This window comes from Sminthopsis crassicaudata, chromosome 3, assembly GCF_048593235.1.
Source record: "Sminthopsis crassicaudata isolate SCR6 chromosome 3, ASM4859323v1, whole genome shotgun sequence".
In the NCBI taxonomy this organism is placed as follows: Eukaryota; Metazoa; Chordata; class Mammalia; order Dasyuromorphia; family Dasyuridae; genus Sminthopsis; species Sminthopsis crassicaudata.
Genome location: NC_133619.1, coordinates 528,934,869 through 528,957,714, shown reverse-complemented (window position 1 = coordinate 528,957,714; position 22,846 = coordinate 528,934,869). Strand labels below are relative to the sequence as shown.

The 22,846-nt window shown below is 33.7% G+C and overlaps 1 protein-coding gene and 1 pseudogene across 1 annotated transcript; both read right to left on the bottom strand.

Annotated features, from left to right (window-relative positions):
• Positions 1-7,288: 7,288 nt before the first annotated feature.
• Positions 7,289-13,908, bottom strand: POGLUT3 (protein O-glucosyltransferase 3). Its single transcript, XM_074302306.1, is given in 8 exon segments — positions 7,289-7,456; positions 8,741-8,912; positions 9,042-9,112; positions 9,114-9,151; positions 10,528-10,580; positions 10,582-10,655; positions 10,657-10,704; positions 13,879-13,908. Coding segments are annotated over 8 exon segments (654 nt in total).
• Positions 13,909-17,914: 4,006 nt separating this feature from the next.
• LOC141559790 (small ribosomal subunit protein eS1-like) lies at positions 17,915-18,758 on the bottom strand (annotated as a pseudogene).
• Between the last annotated feature and the right edge of the window lie 4,088 nt (positions 18,759-22,846).

Sequence of the window (22,846 nt, the reverse complement as noted above, 5' to 3'; positions counted from 1 at the left end):
CCAAATGTCAAGATCAGGTCTAAGGTGATTTCAGGTTGACCAAATGGTTGGCATTTCTGGAATCCTTCTGGAATCTTTCTGAAATCTAGTGGATTTCCCCATCAAGACCTGCAAGACATAAATATCCTGGCCCTCTCCAAAGTACTAAGGTTGGACCTTGCAGATGTCCCTCCTTGTCCTTTCAAAGGACCTTTTGAATGTTCTCTGAGGCTTGAAGCCCTATTTTCATAGAATCTAGTTTTATCATCTCCTCAAGGCTTGCATCCTTATCTAAGGAAGATATGGCTTTCTGGCAATGGGCATTAGTGTATCTATCTGAAATGGGCCAGAACTCTGGAGAAATAAACTTGAGGCAAGGATTCTTACAACAAGGTGTTAACTCAGTGAAATTAATAAGACAATGGTTATCTATTTTAGCATGGTAATTAATAGTTCCCTAGTTGTAATGTTCTGTTGTCTCCAGAAACTGCAGATCATTCTCTGGGAGGAGATCTGCTGTCTCAACTGCCGCCAACTCTGACCTAGAGTAGACACTCCACTCCCTTGCTCAATGTTGCTTCTTTTATCCTCCCAGAGAATAGGCGTGGAATAATTCTGGGAAAAAATACTTCAACCAATGAACTTGCTCCTCTTAAACATTAAGCTCCTCCCCAGAAGTTCAAAGGGGTAAAACTCCCTTCAAAGGCCAGAACTAGAGAATTGTTAAGTACCGGCTTAGCACTTAGTAAGAACCTAATATCTCATTATCTCATTAGCACTTAGAAAGAACCTAACACCTAGTTCAGTACATGTACTTAGTACTTAATATAGTTCCACAAGATTGACACCTATTCTACAAGATTCACACTTACATTGATATAATTACAATAGAGTATATAAGCTGGGACAGACTCAGCCAGAGACTTTCATTCCAATAGATGACTAAGCCTTCATCCCTTTTCAGTACTCCATAATGCTTCTCAAAATTGCTCTGGTTTATCACCAAACTTCAGGAGCATGGTAGTGTCTGGAACATGCATTCACAAATTGATCAAGGAAGAAAAGCAATTTTAACAAGCAGAAATGAGAAAGGGATACACTTGAAACTGCTCTCACCTAGTCCCCAAGTGTTAACAAAATTCCCTATGATCCTGCTGTACTCCTTATCAGAATAATATGTGTTGTCTAAATTCATAATTGAAAGAATGATAAAGTTTCATTTAGAAATTGGGGAAAAGTTTTGGGTCATGTGAACAACAAAGTTTAGGATCCCTGCAAACTCTCAAATCTCTCTAAAATAGAAATTGTGCACAAAAGATAAGCAGCTGTATCCATAGTCTAGGTCACAATGCTTAAACTTTTTTCACTTTTGACCCCTTTTCAGCCAAGACATTTTATATGACCCCTGGTATATAGGTATATAAAATTCTATAAAATAGGTATACAAATCAAACATTTACTGATAACAAATAATTTGGTGAACCCCACATTCATTTATGAGCTCCCATATGAATTTGTGAGTGACAATTTAAGAAGCTGGGGTCTAAGATACCCAGAATCTAAAAGTTTAAAAAGATCTTAACACCACAAACTGATGTTCATTGATCCTGATCTCACTCTGTACCCCTCTTCCAACCTCCCATATTACTTACTGGCAGCAAAGTTCAGTAGTAGATTACAAAAAAACATTCCTATCCCTCTTCCCAGTGCTGTGGAGACTATGGCTTCAGATTGTAGAGAATTTCTCTGACCATACAGTCACCAGCATAATTGCAGCCCTGTAGAAGCAAAAATTTGTTAGGTGCCACAACTTATATCATCATTGAAAACTCTGAATTGCTAATGCTAGACCCAAGAATTAAGGAATAGAGGGAGTGAGATAGGACTCTGGAACAGCACACCCACGATGTGGTGTCTGTGCAGCACTCTGCTAAACATGAGGGAAAGAGCAAAACATCCAACTGAGACTAGTTATAATCACCCCCAATTCAATCGGGATAAATACCTGTGAATTTCCTAGTGTGGGAGAAGGCTGAAATACTTTGGGATTCTTCCTCCAAAAGAAGTCACAGTCAAAAGGGAGGGAGTCAAAAAAAAATTATAAGGAAAATAAAAGAAAACAAATAATGAAATTACCTAAGATTTCAGGAAGAAGAAAACTCAAATACATTGGATAAAAATAATAAATCAACAGGAAAAACATTAGTGACAGAAGAAAATATGATCTCAGGGACTTGGGAAACAACTTGAAGAATCTATGAATAAATACTATAAAACAAAAGAACATGAACCAACACTTGATGAGATAGAGGACTTTGTAGAATGGGAGGAGAAATAGAACCATAACATGCTGTTCCTAAACGGTTCAAAAGAGAAAGTTATAAGAACAAAATTTATAGTCTACAGAGAAAAAAAATGAGCAAAACAAAAACTGGAAATCTCATCAAAGAAACAAAAGAGAAAATCATAGACTAAAAAGTCTATGATTCACATAAATGAAAGACAATTTAGAAAAAGAGAAGCAAAAAAAAAATCACACAATAAAGTTAAAAGAAAATATACTTACTATGCAAGCAGAGGATTGATCTTTAAGAAAGGATGTGTAAGATTAATCTAAGGATAATTTGTCTCCAAAAAGAAAATGTTAGGACAAAAAAACTTTGATACCATAATGAAAGAAAAAATAGAAGAGAATTACTCTGAACTTGTGAATATAAAATATGAAATTCCAATTAAAGAATTCATAGATTGTCTACACATACACACACACACACACACACACACACACACACACACACACACACACACACACACGGTTTAAAATTCCAGAAACAAGTTCTTCAAATACCAAGAGAAAGATTGACCTCAAAGTCTATCATTCTTCCACCACATAGACTGATTTTCCTTTTATTCTCTTTGAATCAGATATTGTGACATACTTTTAAAATGGGGGAGGGAGGTCTGCAAAATTGGACAGGAAAAAAATTTATCTTTACTTTCACTAACTGAAATTTAGCATTCTTTCCATTTTAATTATTTTTTAAAAATCACATTATTTGGAGAAGGAGTCCATAGGCTTTATCAGACAGTCACATAGTTTCATATCACTTGAATCCAATTCAATCCAGTAAACATTTATTAAGATCTTACCCATGTCTTAGATAACCACTGAGCAGGTTGTGGCTCAGTAGTTAAAATGCTGGACCTAGAGCAGGAAGACCTGAGTTCAAATATGACCTGAGACATTAGCAATGTGACCCTTGGTGAGTCACAGTCTTATTGCCTTATTCTACTGGAGAGGTGATGGCAAATTTCTATTTTAGTCTCTATACCATGGTAGGTCTTTTCATCAAGTAAAGTCCCCATGACAGTTGTTATAGAATAGATTAATGTGGAAGATCTCAGTTTCCTTAATTGTAAAATAAGATTTTGATACCTTGGACCTGTTTTAGCTCTAAATATTGTAACTTATCTTAGTGTTATAGATGTCATAAAAAATTACTTTATAGAATCCTTAAACTGGAAAGGAAACTCAGAGAGTGTCTTACCCAATACTTTTTGTGATGGATAAATATAATATGTGCAATATAATAATAGCATTTATCTAGCCCTTCAAAATTGCAGAGTACTTTACATATGTGAACTCATTTGATTCCCATAGTTATCCTGTGAAGGTTTTGTTTTGTTTTTTTGACATTTTACAGATAAGGAAACTGCAATCAAGAAAGGTTAAGTGATTTGACTACAATGACTCAGCTAATGTCTGGGAGCAGTATTGGAAGAACTTGGGTATTCAGAACTCCAGGCCCAGCTCTCTTTCCACTGGGAAAGCAGATGCCCTGACAAGTCATCTCTATACTGTCTATCTAAAGAGAGAGATCTCATTATCTCACAGGATAATCCATTCCATTTTGAGATAGCTCCAATTGTTAGAAAGTAAGTGGAGGTCTGTTCTCCTGCAACTTTTACTTATTGTTCTCAGTTCTCATCATAAATCCACTCCTACTTTCACTCCAAATTTTTCCCCTTCTTCTCCTCACTTTGATTTTATTACTTCTTCAAAATTGGGGACCATTAACTCTAGAAATATGTCATTTCTTCACTGTTTAACATTCCTCTTTAAATATTCAAGACTAGTTCTTTAACTACTAGTGACAAATACTTTTCTAACAAGCCAAGTTCTTTGCCTATTTATTTTCCAAGTAAATAATATGTCAGAACTAGTCTCAATTTATGTTCTTATAAATGCTTTATGTTAGAAAGATTTGGCTTCAGACAATTACTAGCTCTGTGACCCTGGACAAGTCACTTAACCCAGATTGCCTCCTTCCCCCCCAAAAAAGTAAGAAAGATTTGGTAGCCTGCTTTATATTATAATAATAACACTATACATTTTTATAGTGCTTTTATTTTGGCAAAGTATTTTCCCATCTGTTACTTCAGTTGATCTAGACAAATTTATAAGGTAAATAGGACAAGTGTTATTAAACAGATTTATATTTAAGAAATCAAGGCGCAAAGAAGTTAGGTGATTTGCTTAAAATCATATACTAGTGGTCCTGAATTACGTGGTAGTTTTTAAAAAAATATATAAAATCTATGAGGATAGCATCAATCAAACCTTAAAGAATTCAAAGAAAATCAACAACTGAACTCTTCTCAACTCCTTTTTCTTGGAAAAAAATCCAATAATTCTTGCATCTGGCAATTCTGGATTTTTCTTGGAAAACTGCACTAATTGAAGATACTCCTCTCTATTATCTCTGTCTCTGAAAAAAACTTTTTTCTGTTTTATTGCTTGAAGCAGAACCTGGATGGTTTGGAAGATGAAGAAAGGAGAATAAAATAGTCATGAATATTCAGTGAAATGGTTTTTATTTGTACATAGTTGATAAAGTCTTAAATTCTTTCACTGTTATTCAAAGGATGTCATATTTTTGTTGCCAGCTCATTTCCTAAAGTTGATAGTAGCTCAGTAATATTAGATCTAGTCCATTTGCCACCAATACTTTCAAAGTTAAAAACCATAATTTAAAAAAGTAATCTCTTTATTTAGACTTAAGGACTAATGATCCAAAAAATATTTTATTTTTTAAAATGCCAAATTTCTTTTTTTTCTCTAGTAATATACACTTTGGAAACCAACTGTTTTGCAAGTTGTGCTGAATGGCAATCTACATAATAAAGCTGATAGTCTAGGCCCCAAATTATAGGTAGGAGGTGATTAATTCAATGAAACTATAAAATAATAATAATAACCACAACAACATCTGACATTTATTGAGCACTTTGAGGTTTGTAAATATTTTTATACAAATTAGATAATTTGAACCCATCAAAAGCCTTCGAATGGACATGGTCATTCCCATTTGACAGGTGAAGGAGCAATTTCAGAGAAGTTAAGTGACTTGTACAAAGTCACACTACTTAAATGTCAGAAATAAGAGTTTGAAGCCAGGTCTTTCTGTTTCCAAATCCATCTCTCTCTCCACTAGGCCAGGGTAAATCTCTTCTCTAGCATATCAATACTTATTTCCTCTTTCATTCCTTGAAATTCAATATAAATTCTAATATTCTCAGATTATTCTGACTTAAAGAATGAGACATAGATCATTAAAAAATTTTTTTTAAAATTTTATAATTATAAAATTTTTTGACAGTATATATGCATGAGTAATTTTTTTTTACAACATTATCTCTTGTATTAATTTTTCCAAATTTTCCCCTTCCTCCCTTTACTCTCTCCCCTAGATGACAGGCAATCCCATACATTTTACATGTGTTACAGTATAACCTAGATACAATATATGTGTGTAAATACCATTTTCTTGTTGCACATTAAGTATTAGATTCCAAAGGTTTAAGTAACCTGGGTAGATAGACAGTAGTGCTAACAATTTACATTCACTTCCCAGTGTTCCTTCTCTGGGTATAGTTGTTTCTGTCCATCATTGATCAACTGGAAGTGAGTTGGATCTTCTTTAGAGACATAGATCATAAATCTAATTTTTCATTAACAGAATCTTGAGCAAACCACTTTTGGATTTAGTCAATTTTTTTTTCTAACTTTTTGTTTAACTGAAAATATTTGTGTTGCAGAGAGATTTATCAACAAGTTCCCTACTACCTCCCCCATGAGACTGAATATTTTGGCCATAGCAATTCTCAAAAAAACATTTAAGTTATAGAAGACTTGGAATCCATGGTTTAAATTGGTGTACTCACATAGAATAAAAAAAAATCTCCCCACTTCCTTACCCTCAAGTCTTTTCCTATAAAATTAATTCCAATTTACCTATGTCTCCATAAATTGAGGGTATTGAATTACAAAATGTAGAAATGAAAAAAAAACTGTCATTGTTTTTATTGCAGATTTGCTATATCTCTTTGTATTCCTTGCTAGCACTACCAAATGAAAAAGATCTGCGCTTTCTCCCTCCTCTCTCCCCCTCTCTCTCCCTCTCTCTCTCTCTCCTCTCTTCTTTTTCCACCCCTTCTCTCCCCCCCTCCATCTCTCTCCCTCCCTTCCCACAAACACTAAAGATTATAAACAAAAACAAACAAAAGAAGACCTATGGTAATTACAAGTTGGCACCTTCCTTTCCATGGAACTAGGCCAAACAATAAAATTTATTTTACTCACTCTGAATAAATAAAATAAAAGGAAGGATGGATTCCAAAAGAATAGGCAAAAGTAAACTTATTAAAGAAAAAAGTTTTTTTTAAGAAAGCATCAAAGTTGTAATATATTGTTGTAATATATGTTCCATCTGTATCACATTTATTTTTTTATAAAGCATGATTCGAGTCACCCAAAACTTCTATAGAATATTAGCTCCTTGGGAAGAGAGTTTGTATATTTTTTTGTTTTTATATCCTAAGCACCTACTACAGTGTGTAGGATTCATTTTAGTAAACACTTGATAAACACTTGTTGATTAATTGATTGGTGAAACTCTTTGTATCTCTTAGAGATAGAACTCAAAGTTATGTGCACTTTCATTCAGAACATTCACAAATTGATTAAATCAAATATAGCTACGGATGCTTCTGAGATCTGTGGATTAACATTAAACCCACCCATCTGTATTTCTAAGACTTATTTATTTAAAAAAACTATTAAGGTGCTTAATGAGCTGTTTTAATCTTTATTTAAAATATAGATATATTTTCTCACATATCTGTATAAATTTCTTCTACAAATATCCATTTCAACTTTTATCTCTAAGTTTTTGCCCATAGAATGAATTCAAATTTACCTATATTTCATTAGATAGAGAAATTATCATTATTTTTACTTCTCAGTGTTTCAAATTGTTGAATGAGTAATATTATATATTAGAAAGATAATATCACTTGAATCCATTGAATCACCCCAGAAAATGATAGGTGTAGGGACAGGGGTCTTATTGGCATTTTGATGTTCTACTGACCAATCTTCAACATTGATATAAAATTCTAAATCTGGTAAATGAACCTAAATATATATATATATATATATATATATATATATATATATATATATATATATATATATATATATATATATATATATATAAGAAAAGTATAAATATTAGTTAGGAGAAGATCTATATCTAAACTTTGAATACCAAGACTAAATAAATAGCTTTAATTTTCCTAAATATCTGTAAAAGGGTTCAGCATTTAACAAAGTAAGTCACAGAAGGGACAAGAATGTAACAATAGACATTTCTTCATTGTTGAACATCAAGAAATCAAAAAAGGATGACCTTGAGAGTTATTGCATCCATCATAGTTTGGAGTCATGGCATATAAGATTTTATATATTGTTGTATAGCTTCCACCCCAGATAAAATATTTCCCTTATTTTCCCAGATAAAAGTAATCTCATCTTTAAATTTCCTCTCTCTCTGTTGAACTTTTTTCTAAGTAGAATCACAAAACTACAATTGGAAGTGACCTCAGAGACCTTCTAGTCCAACCTGTTCTTTATCATCCACCATAAATAGTCATCCAGACTTTGCTTGAAGACCTCATATAGCAACCTATTTGCAGCCTGTTGAGGCTGCCTTTTACTTTTCTGGTGTAAATAAAGTTTCTTTACACTAAATCAAAATTTACTTCTTCTTTTTTTTTTTTTTTTGGTAGTTTTCACATTGCTCCTAATTTTGTCCTCTGAAGCCAAACAAAACAAAGATAATATGTCTTCTAGAGTATAGCTTTTTAAATGCTTGAAAAGAGTTATCAAGTCTCCTTAAACTGATGGTGTAAGTTTTCTCTTGGCTAAACAATCCAACTCCTTTCAGCTGATCCTGAGACCAAGGAAAATTTGACCTGACAGGGTTAGCTAGGATCCTATTTTTATACATGCACACTACTGATAGGTGTGGTGGAATCTTGGAACCTATAGAGTGCAAGTCTTTTGAGAACATGGATTGTTTTTCACTTTTGTCCTTTTATCCCTGTCACTTGGCACAGGAATATACACATAAATGCCTAAAAATGCTTGCTGAGTTGAATTGACTTGGAATAAAGAAAGAATTGGTTTCATATCTTATCCCTGATTTGACTAGCTTTGTGATCCTAAAAAGATCACTTTCCCTTTCTAAGCTTCAGTTTCCTCATATGTAAAAAAAAAAAAATGGAGATGATGATAGATGCCCTTCTTTAACTCAGTATTAAGAGAAAAATGTCCTATGAAGTTTAATAGGCTTATATGTCATTTTATATATGTTTAAAAATGAAATGAAACAATTGTTCTTAGAAATAATTCTGATACCTTTCTTAATAGTGATAGCAATCTTTCATCTGAGAACATTTTGAATTTAGTGTCCTTTCCTATAGAGAGCTGGAAGACATAGTTATTAAAAACAGTGTAGTGAATAATCTTATTTCCAAACCTTGCTGGGACTTCAATTAGCATCTGCTGAAGATCAATGCAGGTAAATTTGAATTCATTCTATTGGCAAAAGCTTAGAGGTAGAAGTTGAGATGGATATTTTTAGAAGAAATTTATACATATATGTGAAGCAATAATGTGTCTATATTTTAACTAAAGATGAAAAGAACAGCTCATTAGTGCAAAGTCTTTTGTAATCTCAGTCTTCTTGATTGGACACAAAAGAATTTTCTGCCAGGTTTGACTGAGGATTCTCTTCTAGGCATCCAGAGTTCTTATGATACATTGGTCCTAAGGGAAATGTTTTTCTTAAAACATCATAATCGTATATGCAAGGTATTATAACAACCTTTCTTCTGTTCTTTCATTGGACTTATTATAATTTCTTGCAGAACATTGTGAATCTCCAGGCAATGTTACTCATTAGGTAAAATGTTAAATAGCTAAATCCCTAGAACCCCTGGCTTCTTTCCCCTTTTAAAAAAAAAATCTGTCCTAACTCCTCATAAAACAAAATAGCCTCTTATAGTCTCTCAGGATCACCAATCCTCTCATAATGAAATCTCAGGTATAGTGCACACTGATTTATACACACTAAGGAATAAGTATTCAAAGGGATAACTTTCTAAGAATTTATTTGCATTTTAAGAGGTAACAAGGGAATGCATCTCTAAATATGAGATTGTGAGTATCAAATAATGGGAGAGAAGGAATTTGCTATGTGTATGTGTTTAAAATCATACCAGTGTTTAAAATGGTCATCTATTTTTAAAGCAGTCCCCATTTTCATGCACCCTGAGGCATTTTAGATAGTTATAAACTCGATGATCATGAATGCAAATATAATTTATACCAACCTAATTGTGATATATAACGGCTTATCATGAAAGTTCATATAACATTCTCTTTCTCCTCTCTCTCTCTCTCTCTCTCTCTCTCTCTCTCTCTCTCTCTCTCTCTCTCTCTCTCTCTCTCTCTCTCTCTCTCTCTCTCTTCCCCCCCTTCCCGGAAAAACCAACTGATTACCATTAGTCTAGTTCAGAATTCAATATTGCAAGTATCCTCCCTTTGAAGAAACTAAAAAACTACTATTCTATTTGGGAGAATTGTCCAGAATGACCTTGCCTATCTACCAATAGGTTTTCTGCCTTCTTTGCAGAAAAGGAATTCTTACATTCCTGCTCCAGGAAGGCATTCCCCGGCTGCTAATGTCCTCTCTTCTCAGACTCTCTGGAGTAGGAAGCTTTGAATGAAGTCATGGAACTAAGAGGCAGAAATTTTGGATCTATAAGATGACAAAAAGGGAAGAACAAGGCTCTTAGATCAAAAGAGTTCTAAGAAGGAGAGCTTAGAAGGCAACTTGAGTTTCTTCAAAGGGAGTTCAAATTTGACCTCAGATACTTACTAGCTCTTTGACCTTGAACATTTGATCTCTTATTATCTTAATACACTGGAGAAGAGAAATGGCAAACCTCTCCCACTATCTTTGCTAAGAAAAATGTCATGAACAGTACAGTCCATGGAGTCATGAAAAGTAAGACAAACTGAATCAACTGAAGAACAAAAATTTATATACATAGTAAATATGTAACAAATTTCCTTTATTGTTCATATTTGAATTTCTGCTTTTACCGTACAGGATTCTGGATCACAAAATAGTCTCTTACCTTTTGAAATGTGTGGAGACTGAGCCACATGCTCTTCACCATAAAGTACATTAAACACTTTCATCTATTTGAAACTTTATCAAGAATGAGTTATTCTTTCTGTCCAAAGGCTTAAGGATATGAATGAATGTAGATTAATTCTTGTGGTGAAAGTAGTCTGATTCCATTATATTTGTCCTGAAAGAAGAAAATGCAAAAAATTATCCTTTCTGGGTAGGTATATGTTATAGTCATATGACTAATTTAATCATTAGACATTGGTGGAACTAATAGATATCTTCCATTTTTCTGGACATCCAAGACCAGTCACAAAAAATCAGAAAAGGAGAAATTGTCCTGTGAATTGTGTAGAGCTAAAGTTTTAGAAAAAGAAGTAAAAGAAAAGAGGTTTATTAGATGAATTTTAAGAATACCAGCTGTAAGTCATAAACTTAAAGATGTCCATCGTACTTGAAAATAGAGAAAAAGAAATAGCAGTGAGAGGGACAATGTGATGAAAGCAGGCTGGACCTGAAGACAGGAAGAGTTTGAATACTGCCTCAGAAGCTGTCTGGCTGTAAATCACTAGGTATATCATGTCATTTATTTGAATCTCAATTTTCTTATATATATCATAAGGATAATAGCCACAGTATCAACTTCCCAGCTTGTGTGAAGATCAAATGAGATAATGAATGTAGGACTATTTACAAATTCTGAAACTATATGAATGTTGTTGTTCAGTTGCTTCACTCATGCCTAAGTTTTCTATGCCTCTCTGAGGTTTTCTTGGCGGAGATACTGAAGTATTTTGCCGTTTTCTTCTCCACTTCATTTTACAGATGAGGAAATGAGGCAAATGAGGTGAAGAGGTTTTGTAGAATTACACAGCCAGTAATTGTCTGAAGTTAGATTTAAACAGATCTTCAAAATTCCAGGCCTGGTGCTCTATTGTGCTTGCCCATGTATGAATATTAACTATGATGATGATGATGATGATGATGATCCTAGAAGGATGTCTGTTTTCTCTTTATCCCTTAGAAAAGACAAATAATAAAGCCATCTCTCTAAAAATATACTAAAATTTCACAGATTTCCTCTCTAACACATTCCAACATCAAACCAGTCAGTTACTTTTCTGTTTAGCCTAAGTAAAAATTAATAGTTTATTTCTACCAACACAGAACTCTTATCCCCTCTTAATTGACATATTCTGTCTTTTAAAAAATATTTTATTAAAAATGTAATGTAAAAAAGAAAAACATAAAAAGGAAAACAAAAAGAACAGATCAGAAACATTGTCGAGTGTCCAGCAGACCATCAGGGTGAATTCAAAATATATAACAGTAAATTATCAGTTCAACAAAGGATATATAATAATAGAAGAAATTATATTCATGAGTGTCCATCTTTTTTGCTTCCTTGTAAGTTATTCTTTTGTTCTCTGCTGTGTACTTTTTTTTTCACCATCTTGTATCTTTGTCCCACATTCTGTTAATTTTTTTTCTACCCATTTTTCTCTTTCCTTTATCCCTCCTACTCTGTCTCTAGTCATGATATGGAATTGAGGCATGTTTCAAAATATCTACTATATTTATTGAGTCCTCTGCCAGATTCCTTCTTAGATTGTGACTGCTGAATATAAACTCTAGTGGGTCCATATGGAAGGCAGCTAAATCCTGGCTGACAATTCAGTTTATTGGTGACAAAGTCTCTGGTCACAATGTTTCATAAAAATAGATGAATGGGCTCTGATAGGTGTATGTCAAAAATCATTTGAAAAGTTACAGATGATTATTCAATAAAGCTTTATGTTCGCTATTCTTAATTTTTAAAAAATCAAGTAGGTTTAACCTTTCATAAGAACTAGAGTCTTAGAGAGAATCTCCAATTCCCTCATTTTAGAGATGAGAAAACTGAGGATAAAAGATATTAAATGGCTTGGCCAAAGTTATGCAGATAGTAGTGTCAGAGATGGGATTAAAACTTATGTCCTGAGACTCCAAATCCAGTGCCCTTTCACTACACCCCATTGCCTTCTTTTTATGTTTCTCCCCAATTAAATAATATTTGTTATCTGCTTAGCACAGTGCTTGGTAAGTAGCTGGTGATTAATAGATGCTTATTCCTTCACCTTTCTTCTTTATCCTCCCTTTCCCATTTTAATGTCAGAAACTTAAAAAGCTGTCTTATGATCTTCAATGATTTTGTTTGTGGTTGAGTGGATTTTTATAGGGAAAAAAACCTAACTTTATCTCTACAAAGTAGGAACAATAATATGGTATTACCTATCTTGTTAAAAATATTTGAAGACAATTATCAATTTTTCAGATTTTCATACCAAAAACCTACTTAACTGTGAAAGAACTCAGCTAGAGTAAATGAATTTAATAACTGCTTTAAGAAAAAGAAGGGACAAATATTGAGTAATGAAAAGTATATGTAAAAACTTACTTGAAATTCCTAAAGGAAAGATTTACCTTTAGTAAGTATCACTTGAGAGCCACACTTCAAAGTATATAAAAACTAAATTGAACCACTAAAATATTATAAAATACTCAGAATTTTCCTACAACTCTTTCCTATATAAGTCACTTCTGGCATGAAATTGAATTTACAATCAGCACAAAATAATCAGATCATGTGATGAAAGAGGCATAAGCAATTTTAACATCATCAAAGAGAAAATGAGTAGTATAGTTTCAATTTGCAGCAAATTGAAGGAATGTGAATTCTAATCAGCCTTGTAGGTTAATATCATGGAGCAGAAATGGATTTTAGATAGTGCTTTTTTATACTTCATGTATCTAAAATTGCTTTTAAAAATGAATAGTGCAATGACTGTGTAGATAAACAAGGTAACATTCAGGTTACTACTAATTCATATTGTAATATTTGGGACCATTTAAATCAGAAAACTTGAAAACCTTTCATTTGAAAAATAAATTATAAGCATAGAATTCAAAATGTTTATAGAATTCAGTGCTAGAAATAGAGAAGTCCCAGAATAGACTTTTTGTTTTAGTTTAACATATTTTAATAACAAGCTTATAGCAATAGCATAGAAGACAGACATCATTAAAAGCCTGGATTTGCTTGTCAGACAACAAAGATAGAAAAGTGTGGTGATTGGATGAAATCTACCATGTTAAAAATAATTCTAGTTACCACCAATAAGAAATTTCCTTATTTAAAAAAATCCAAATGTCTAGAAATTTTAACATGTTTGTTTATAATATTTATAAAGTTGGATGACTGACTGAAACTTATTCATGGAAATATTTTTGACTAGGGCAATATTTTATGCTCTATAAATTTAATTTTTGTATTCAAACTTCACACACAAATTGAAATGGGAGAATTTGCTGATACCTGATTCTGCCAAATTTTTCCATTCACCATCATTTATGTCCATGTTTTTAATGTTGCTATCTTTTGTGCTAACCTGCAAGCTCACCATTAAAATACATTAAGATAAAATATGTCTTCTTTGGGGCTACTTTATCTATTGCACTTAGGTAGATTTTTGACTCCATGGGGAAAATTATCAAATGTTCAGAACTAGCAATAAGAGGAAGAAGAATTTTTTTTTTGGTTTGTTTTGAGAATAAGTACTTCCCATCATTGCGGAATTTAAGCATGTTCCTCTTATGTGATTTGAATTGAATTTCTTTTGGCATGATTATGACACATTTGGCATAGGTAATATATAGGTTGGTGTCCTCAGATAGGATACTAACCAAACAGGCTTCTTTTGCCTACTGCAAAACAACAAATACTGCATGGTAGAAGAGCATATTTGTTTTGAAGTTGGGGGTAATTTCAAGTCTCAGATGCTAGGTTTACCAATCAGTTCAAAGTACTTCTGATAAATGTTTGATTTCATGGAGAGCAGTGGTACTGATATGTCCTGTTGTAATGGGGTTTGTTGATCCTTCCACCAGAGGGGCACAATCTTGACTTTTGTAATGAGAGGATCTTAAGGTTTATTTATAGGCAGTTTTCTTGGAAAAAGACATGTTCCTGAAAACTTTTCCTTATACACATTCCTTCTCTTTTGACTTGGGCAGGCTTTCATTCTGATTATGTAGGATTACTTAGCAGTGACCACCATAATTTATTAAACACTGACCTCCTCCTCAAAAAGATTGGGGAAAAGATTCTTAATAATGCCATATTTGTTAGGCAGTATCCAAGGTCACCACTGTCAGGTCACCACTACTGCTGCTTTCTCAAATTGAAAATATGTTAAAAGTGAAAATATTTGGTTGTCTTCTGATGAGGCAGACCAGGTCCTTGCTCATTAGGATTTTTAAATAATTTCCTTTTTTTATTCTCAATTTAATAATGATCAGCCAATATTTCAAGAACAAAAAAGAGGATAGTATAAAAGATTTTCTTATGTAAAAGAAATTATAAATCATTATATGGAAGTTATTTCTCTCTATATATCTATGTTCACACACATAAATTCAAAAAAGTTGAGAAAACTTACATGAACTGATACAAAGTGAGCAGAGTTGGGAGAACATTGTACACTGTAACAATAGTATTATACAATGATCAACTATGAATGAGTTACTATTCTCAATCATTTAATGATTTAAGATTTAAGACCATTCCAAATGATTCATGATGGAAAAAATGCCATCTACCTCCAGAGAAATATGTCATTTTTATAGTAGAATTACTATTTTTATCTTTTTCTAGGCCATTTTGCTTTTTAAAGTCCGATCATACTCAACTCTGCCTTGATCTTTCTTTTGGTCTACTCAGTTACTGATGTCAATCTTAGAATATGGTTGACATTTCCATGTAAAAAACATAAATAGTTTGTCCTCATAGAGTCCTTGAAATTAATCTTTGATGTTATATATTAAATTTTCTATTGAGTTCAGATTTGTTTGAGATGAAATCCTGAAAATCTGTGAGTTCATTGAATGTCTATTTTTTTTTCATTTAATTTTATGCTTTTTATGCTTTATTTCACTGGATGTAATATTTTTGCCTTCAGGCCTCGGTTTTTATTGTTGATATATAGTATTCTACGAACTGCAGTCTTTCATTGCAGCTGCTTGTAGCTCCTGTAAAATTCTTATTGTAGCTCCAGCATGAAAGTATGATGACCTACAACAGAACTGAAGGATGGAGGGATCAGAAATCACAGCAAAAATAAAGAATATGTTTAGGAGTAGAAAGGCAAGGCACATGGAGGTGGAAATATCAGAGATTATTATTAGAGTAGATTAATCTACTCTAATAGGATCAAGGATACATCCATCCTTGTGTATAGGTAGAGTAGAGTAAGGAAAATATCATGGAGTTAAGTACATTGAGGAATTGTGAAGCTATTAGGGCACTAAATAAACATCAATGTGTATATGGAAGACTCATGGTACAAGATGTAGGAGTTGGGGGCCGAGAGTAAAACTGTTACCCAGGCACTGAATTTACTAAATTCCACAACAGTGGAAAAGGGAGAGTGTGGAATTAGGAGGAAGTATTCTGACACTCCTTCCAGGACCAGTGTGACAAGTATTGGGTATGAGGAAAGATATCTGGAGAGAATATCCAGGAATGCAATGTCATCTGGTTAGCCAGATCAGAGTCCAAATTTATGGAAGTGTGTCTAAGTATATGGAAATTATTATCAAGACTGATATTTCTGTTTTTTTAATTCTCATTTTCTTTTGCAATGACATTTTATTTAAATAGGCCAAATTGAAATGGTTTTAGTTGCTCTTAATATTGCCTTAATTTTAGTCTTTCTTCTAATTTTACATGGACATTGACCTTTGCTTTAATCATAGAAAGCTGTATTCTTGCAACAAACAAGAATTTTGGGATGACTCTATTTTGTGATGACCTCATTTTATGATCTCAATGGTCATTTGTGTATGCTTCTACTGATATTAATTCAGAACATGTGATCTTGATCAAATGACACTGAACTGGTTTCCTCACATTTGGTTAGTCAGCTCTCAATTGAGTGCTAGATTTTGTTCCCCCTCCTTCTGTATGTTTCATTACCCTGTTTTGTTGTCTATCGTCAGTATTCTTTTTTGTTTTTTTGTTTTTGCTCATTTTTAAATGTTGGAGTCTGCTTCTAGGGCACAGTAGAAATTGTCCCAAGATTCCTCTGCAGGTGGACAGGCCAGTGGTGCTTCAGGCTTTTCCACTGTATTGGCCAAGTCCCACCTGTTATGCTAAGGGTTAGGAGCTCACCATTTGCCTTCTGTAGGTCTCATAGCTAGACCTCATTGAGGTCTCATAGCTAGTTTGCTGATCCACTGGCCTTCTGAACCAGGATAGAGTAGCCAATGCCACTGTATTTTGGTTAAGAACCTCCCATTAGTTTCCCCTCACCACTGGATCTCCCCTCAATGTTCCTGCTCTAGGCCATGTTCTCCCTGCCCAATTGAGACAGGCCTTTTCTGAAGTCTTTTCAAGATAGCTTAAGCTGGAAAATTATTACACTCTGAATGTTTGTGAATTCTGTTGCTCCCAAATTCATTCAAAGGATCAATCTAATGTTGATTCAACTATGGAGAGCTGAGACAATGTCCTGTCTACCATCTTGGTTCTGCCCTGATACATTAAATGTTTTTTTAAAGATGTAAAAGTGTAAAATAGTGTAACATATTATATATGTTCAAGGTGATTTGCATAACAATGTAGTTGATATTCTGGTAGTACATTAGAAAATGGATTCTGATAGAACTTTATGTCAGGAATCAGCTAATTTTTTATATGACATTATGAAATCAATTTTAACCCATACCACATCTTACAGTATTCTTTAATTAATTAGTTAATTTTTGTTGAGGCAATTGGGGTTAATTGACTTGCCCAGGGCCACACAGCTAGAAAGTGTTAAGTGTCTGAGGTCACATTTGAACTCAGGTCCTTATGACTTCAGGGCTGGTGCTCTATTCACTGCACCACCTAGTTGCTCTTTTTAGTATTCTTTTAGAAAAAAATTATTCACAGTATATAAGATTGCATAATATACAAATTAACTTCATTCGTTTCTCAGGCCTAAGCCATATTTTCTAGCATTTTTTTTTTCCTTTATGCCCATCTTAGCACGAAACCAATTGAGTATTCAAATATATATTGACTTAATTTAAAGGAGCTTATAAAGTTTGTCATATAATTTCTATATCAAATCCTATTTTGCAATAGATGTTGCTATGTAAACTGAATTTGTCTTAATGATAGCCTTTATATTTGTGAAACATTAATGCTACAAGACAAGAATTCCAGATGTTCCATTAAATGATATGCTTTATTGCCTTTGGCTATACAGTGAAACCAAACCCTTCCAATTTCTTTGGTTGTTTCTCTTTCCTTAGAAAGAGAAACTTCCTTTTATTTAGCTGCATTTTGTTTGTTTTCTAGCTTTTTTTTTTCACAATGATAAATTTTTATTTTTCAACCTTTCAAAGTTCTTAGTTTAGACAGATTCTTGAACTGGTGGTTCATAGCCATCAGCCCATTCAACTTTTGTGCCATTTCATCTCCTGAAGGTTTTCCAGAGCCACCACCTTCACCATGAAGTTCCATTAGTTTTCCCAATTCAAATTTGGGCTTCTTGAGCATCTTGACTTTTTGAACAAATACATCATGGAGAGGATAAATGGATTGGCAAGCCTTTTCTATGTCTTTCCCGATGCTGTCTGGAATTAGTTTATTGACAATTTCTTTCAAGTCATTTGTCTGCACCTCTCGGGTCATGATTTCCATCATTTTCTTAGGAATCTGACGGACCTGTTGGTGCTGGGTGTAAGAGGTCTTACGGATCTGGTTGTTGCGCTTTTTGGTAAAACCAACACAAAAGAGGCGTTGCAAGTAGCCATCGGTAGTTTTGACATCAACATGGGCTTCGATCATAGTCTGCCATTTTTTGACCATGGAACACATTTTGTCCCGGGTAAGATCCATTCCATGGAAATTGGTCAAACAATTTTTACCCTGAATATCTTCAGTAATTAACTTGAACTTCCGAAAAGCAACTTTATCATTCTGTAAATCAGCAAGGCTCACTTCAAAGACTCGACCCTTGAGCCCATCAGTGGCAATTTTTGTTCCTTGAGTCCTTGTCACCAGTGTCTTGCCAATATTGTGAATGTTGAACATAGCTGGTGCTTTCACATCATACCAATCCTTCTTGGAAAATGGATCAACTACTTTCTTCTTGGCTCCTTTTTTGCCGCCTTTGGTGAGGCGCTTATTCTTGCCCACCGCCATGATCCCCCTCTGAAAGCCAAAAAACTCTAGCTTCTTTTATCATGAAAATGTCAATATTGTTGTGATTAAGATCTTCTAGTAACTTGTCGATTTACAGGTCACTGAACAAGGTTCTCATATTTAGAATATGTATAATTAAGTTAATATTGGTGTCTAGCTGATTCAGGGTATAAAGCATTGGATTTGGAGTCCTGTCTCAAATATCTTGTTCATGATCTCTGAGAAAATCACCGATCATTTCTCAGCTTCAGTTTCTTTATATTTAAAATGGAGATTATAGCAGCACCTAACTTACAGGATGGTGTGAGGATTAATAATGTAGATAAAGCACTTTGCAAGTCTTAATGTGCTATATAAATATTAGTTGTTAATATTAATAATATAAATATTATTATTGCTTTTATAAAGAAATATATACTGGGACAATGTAGCAAGAACCAAAATAAAATTTCCATAACTCTTGAGGACACACTTGATCCCTGTGGAAATTGGTCTCAAACTTCTTTGTTTATAACCACTGGGTTCACAAGATGACATTTTGTCTCAGAGATTGCTAGGCTGGGCTCTTCAAATCATTGATAGCAGATTCTACTTCCTGACCTTATGGGGCTTGCTCTCCTTACTTTCTGAAGCTCACAGAATTTTCCCATCTCCTAAAAACAAGAGGATAACATAGAAACAGAAGCAAGAGAAGGGTAACGTGGTCTGTACTTTATGACAACTCCAGGTGAGAGTTTTGAGATCCCTTCCCTATTCAGAAATCCATTTTATCCTTTCTAAAAAGTGCCAAGTAATCCAAAAAGAGCCAGAGTGAGCAAATTAACATTTAAAAATGGCAAGATTTCTAATGCCCCTTGTCTCCCTTTTACTACTTTTTTTTACTCTTACTGAAGAAGTTGCTGAAGATGGGACACTCCCAATACTCAAGGACGTTTACAATTTTTTTCCAGAGAATTTATTATCAGATGGCCAACCTAATGAGCATCTCCTTTCCTCGATAAACTGGTCCTCTTATATCTCATCCTTTTTAGATCACAGACACTTCAAGGACAAGACCTTTTCTTACTGATTTTTGTATCTTTGTAGTGCCTTTCCCATAATAAGTATTTAATAAACACCTGCTTAGATGTTGAATGGTAATGAAATCAGCTGTCTTTCAAGACAAAACTAGAGATGTTGAAATTAAAGGTTAACCAGAAGTGCTGGAATAGCGAGTTATTAAAGCAGACACATATCATGTCATTTTGCTTTTAACCTAGGAGGAGCTCTGATAGATTGTGGTACCTTGAAAGGAGTTTCTATAAAAACTTAAGTAGTAGACATGTCACCAAAGTAGAAGTCAGAGAAAATAATTTTAGGAGTAATATACAGCATGATATTGATTTCACAATAATTTTATGATTTTCATTTTCAAAACTTAAGTTACTTCAGTAAAAATAAATACTTCTCCTGTCCCTTCAAAAATGTCACAATAAGGATTGGAAATTACAGGAGTTTGGAGTTTACAATTGTATTATGTTGTATACAGACAAATATCAATATTACTAGATTTAATTATTCACATTACAGAAAAGAGAAGACATTTGGATAAAACAAACCATAAAACTGAAAGTGCAAAAGTAATTTCTATTTGTCTTTAGAATTCAGTCACTCACAAACTTCCTCTGTGTTAGAATGCTTCCTTCCAGTGAGTTTCTACACACTGTCAGCTCATTTCAGCTGAGGAGAAAACCTCATCTTGTCACAGATCATGTACATTGTGGATTTTTCATTCTTTGAATCAGCAAAAGTTGTCTTCAACCCTGAGGTTTATAGTCTCACAAATCATGCCTAACAAGGACTTGGAACTCATGAGACAAGCATAAAAATGTACAATTCCAAAGAAGCAGACAAAAGAAGAGTCTACCCATCAAGTTAGAAGATTAGACGTTTCCCTAAAATTTTAATAATTAAAAAAAATCCCAAAAGATTTCTTTAAAAAGGTCCCAAAGTGAAGTAATTTAACCAAGAAAACATTGTATATAGCAACAAAAAGATATGATGATCAATTGTGAGGGACTTGGCTCTTTTCAACAATGAGATGAATCTGGCCTGTTCTGATAGATTTGTGATGGAGAGAGCCATTTCATCCAGAAAAAGAACTAGGGCATTTGAATGTTGATCACAACATAGTATTTTCAATTTTTTGGTTGTTATTTCCTTGGCTTTTTTTTTTCTTTCTCATTTTTTTCCATTTTGATATGATTTTTCTTGTGTAGCATGATAAATGTGGAAATAGGTTTAAAAGAATTGCACATGTTTAACCTCTATTGGATTACTTGTTGTTTGATGGAAGATGGGAAGAAAAATTTGCAAAATAGGGTTTTGCAAGGATGAAGCTTGAAAACTATCTTTGTGTGTATTTTGAAAATAAAAAAGATATGTAAAAAATAAATTAAAAAAAAGTTCTGGCCCCTTTCACGTAAAATTGGCTCTTCTTCCTTTCTACCCAGTAATTACATAATCCCTCTGTGTAGGAGTTAGCTACTTTCATATGATCTGGCTTCCATAAAGTAATTAGATGAGACACTTTGCTCTGATGACTAACCTCATCAAGATACTCAGTGCAAGCTAGAACAGCTCTGGAGGATGAAGTCAGTGATAGAAAGTCCTTCCCAGAACCTGACCTAGTTCCTATAATAGCAGGTTGGACTTTACTATTCCTCAGTCTCCCTGCTTCTTCATTAACTGGTCTCAAACTGACTTGATGCTTATTTGATATAGGAAGAAGGGAGACATTGGAGATTCTCCTGGTCAGCCCTCTCATTTTTCAGCTGAAGAGATGGAGGTCCAGAGAGATTTGCTTTCCTAATGTCTGACATTCTTATCTTACATTTTCCTGATTTTTCATTATTGGGAGCCTAAGTATATGAAATTAGAAAGAAAGTTTTATCTTTAAGCAACCCTATTTCTGAAGAATCAAATGTATAAATGGCATATATTTATGAAGACTAGGAACTTAAACAATTTTACAGAAATAAGAATTTAGTAAATGTTTTTAATCTCCAAACTTTACATAATGTTGAATATTCTTCATATCTTTACTGGGGCACACACATATTATTAAAGAGTTATCATCAGCTTCTACACACTGTCTTTGTGTTCTGTTTTTCTCAAGTCAACAAACATTTATTAAGCATCTAATATGTGCCAGACATTGTGATAAGCATTGGGGATGCAAAGAAAAACAAAAAAAATTGTTATGATGGCACTTGCAGCTTATTATATAAACAAGATGTGTATCGGAAAAACTGGGGGTAATCAACAGAGCTCTCATCTAATATTTCATATAAATATCAATACATAAAGGATCTGCGAGTTCATTAATATTAAAAGTAACAGTTGACACTGAAAATCAGATATTAAGAAAAATTTATTAAAGAGGAATCTTAAGGAACTTTCTTAACGTTTCTGGTCAGAAGCGGGACCCACTCCTCTTGAAGAAGAGGGAGCACTGAGTACAGAAGTGAGGGAACCTTTATGGGGCTCGTGTGACACAGCCCCTCCCTTTAGAAGACAGATTGATCTGTTTTATCTGGGTTACAATCTTTCTGATACACCCACTACATTTCCCCTTAATAGGTATAAAAAATGTTCCTCCCATCATACATCCCATGTTCAAAAATGGCTGAAAATTCCTCCTCTGGGGTGTGTTGTTTAATAGTCATTAGCCTATTAAGCAAGCACAATAGTGATTTGGTCAAGTCAGGTCATTGACCCCAATTAATTTGGGCTGGATGGGCTATTATTTTAAGTTTGTGGTTTTCTCAAAACCACAAGACTCTTTCTGATTGACTGAATTCACTTCAGCCTTCCTAGCCACCTAATTTCTTATTTGCTCAAGGCTTCTATTGATCACTTAATTGTTCTGTGAGTCCTAACTTTACTTAATCTCTCACATTCTGAAAACCTCTCGTCAGTGGTACCCACCCCCATCCCACATTACCTCAAAGCTTGCAACACTGTGGAAACCCAACTTTTCAGCATTTTTCCTATGAACATAGGAAATTAATGTAAAGTAACTGTGTCAATCAATGCAGAGGCAATCTAC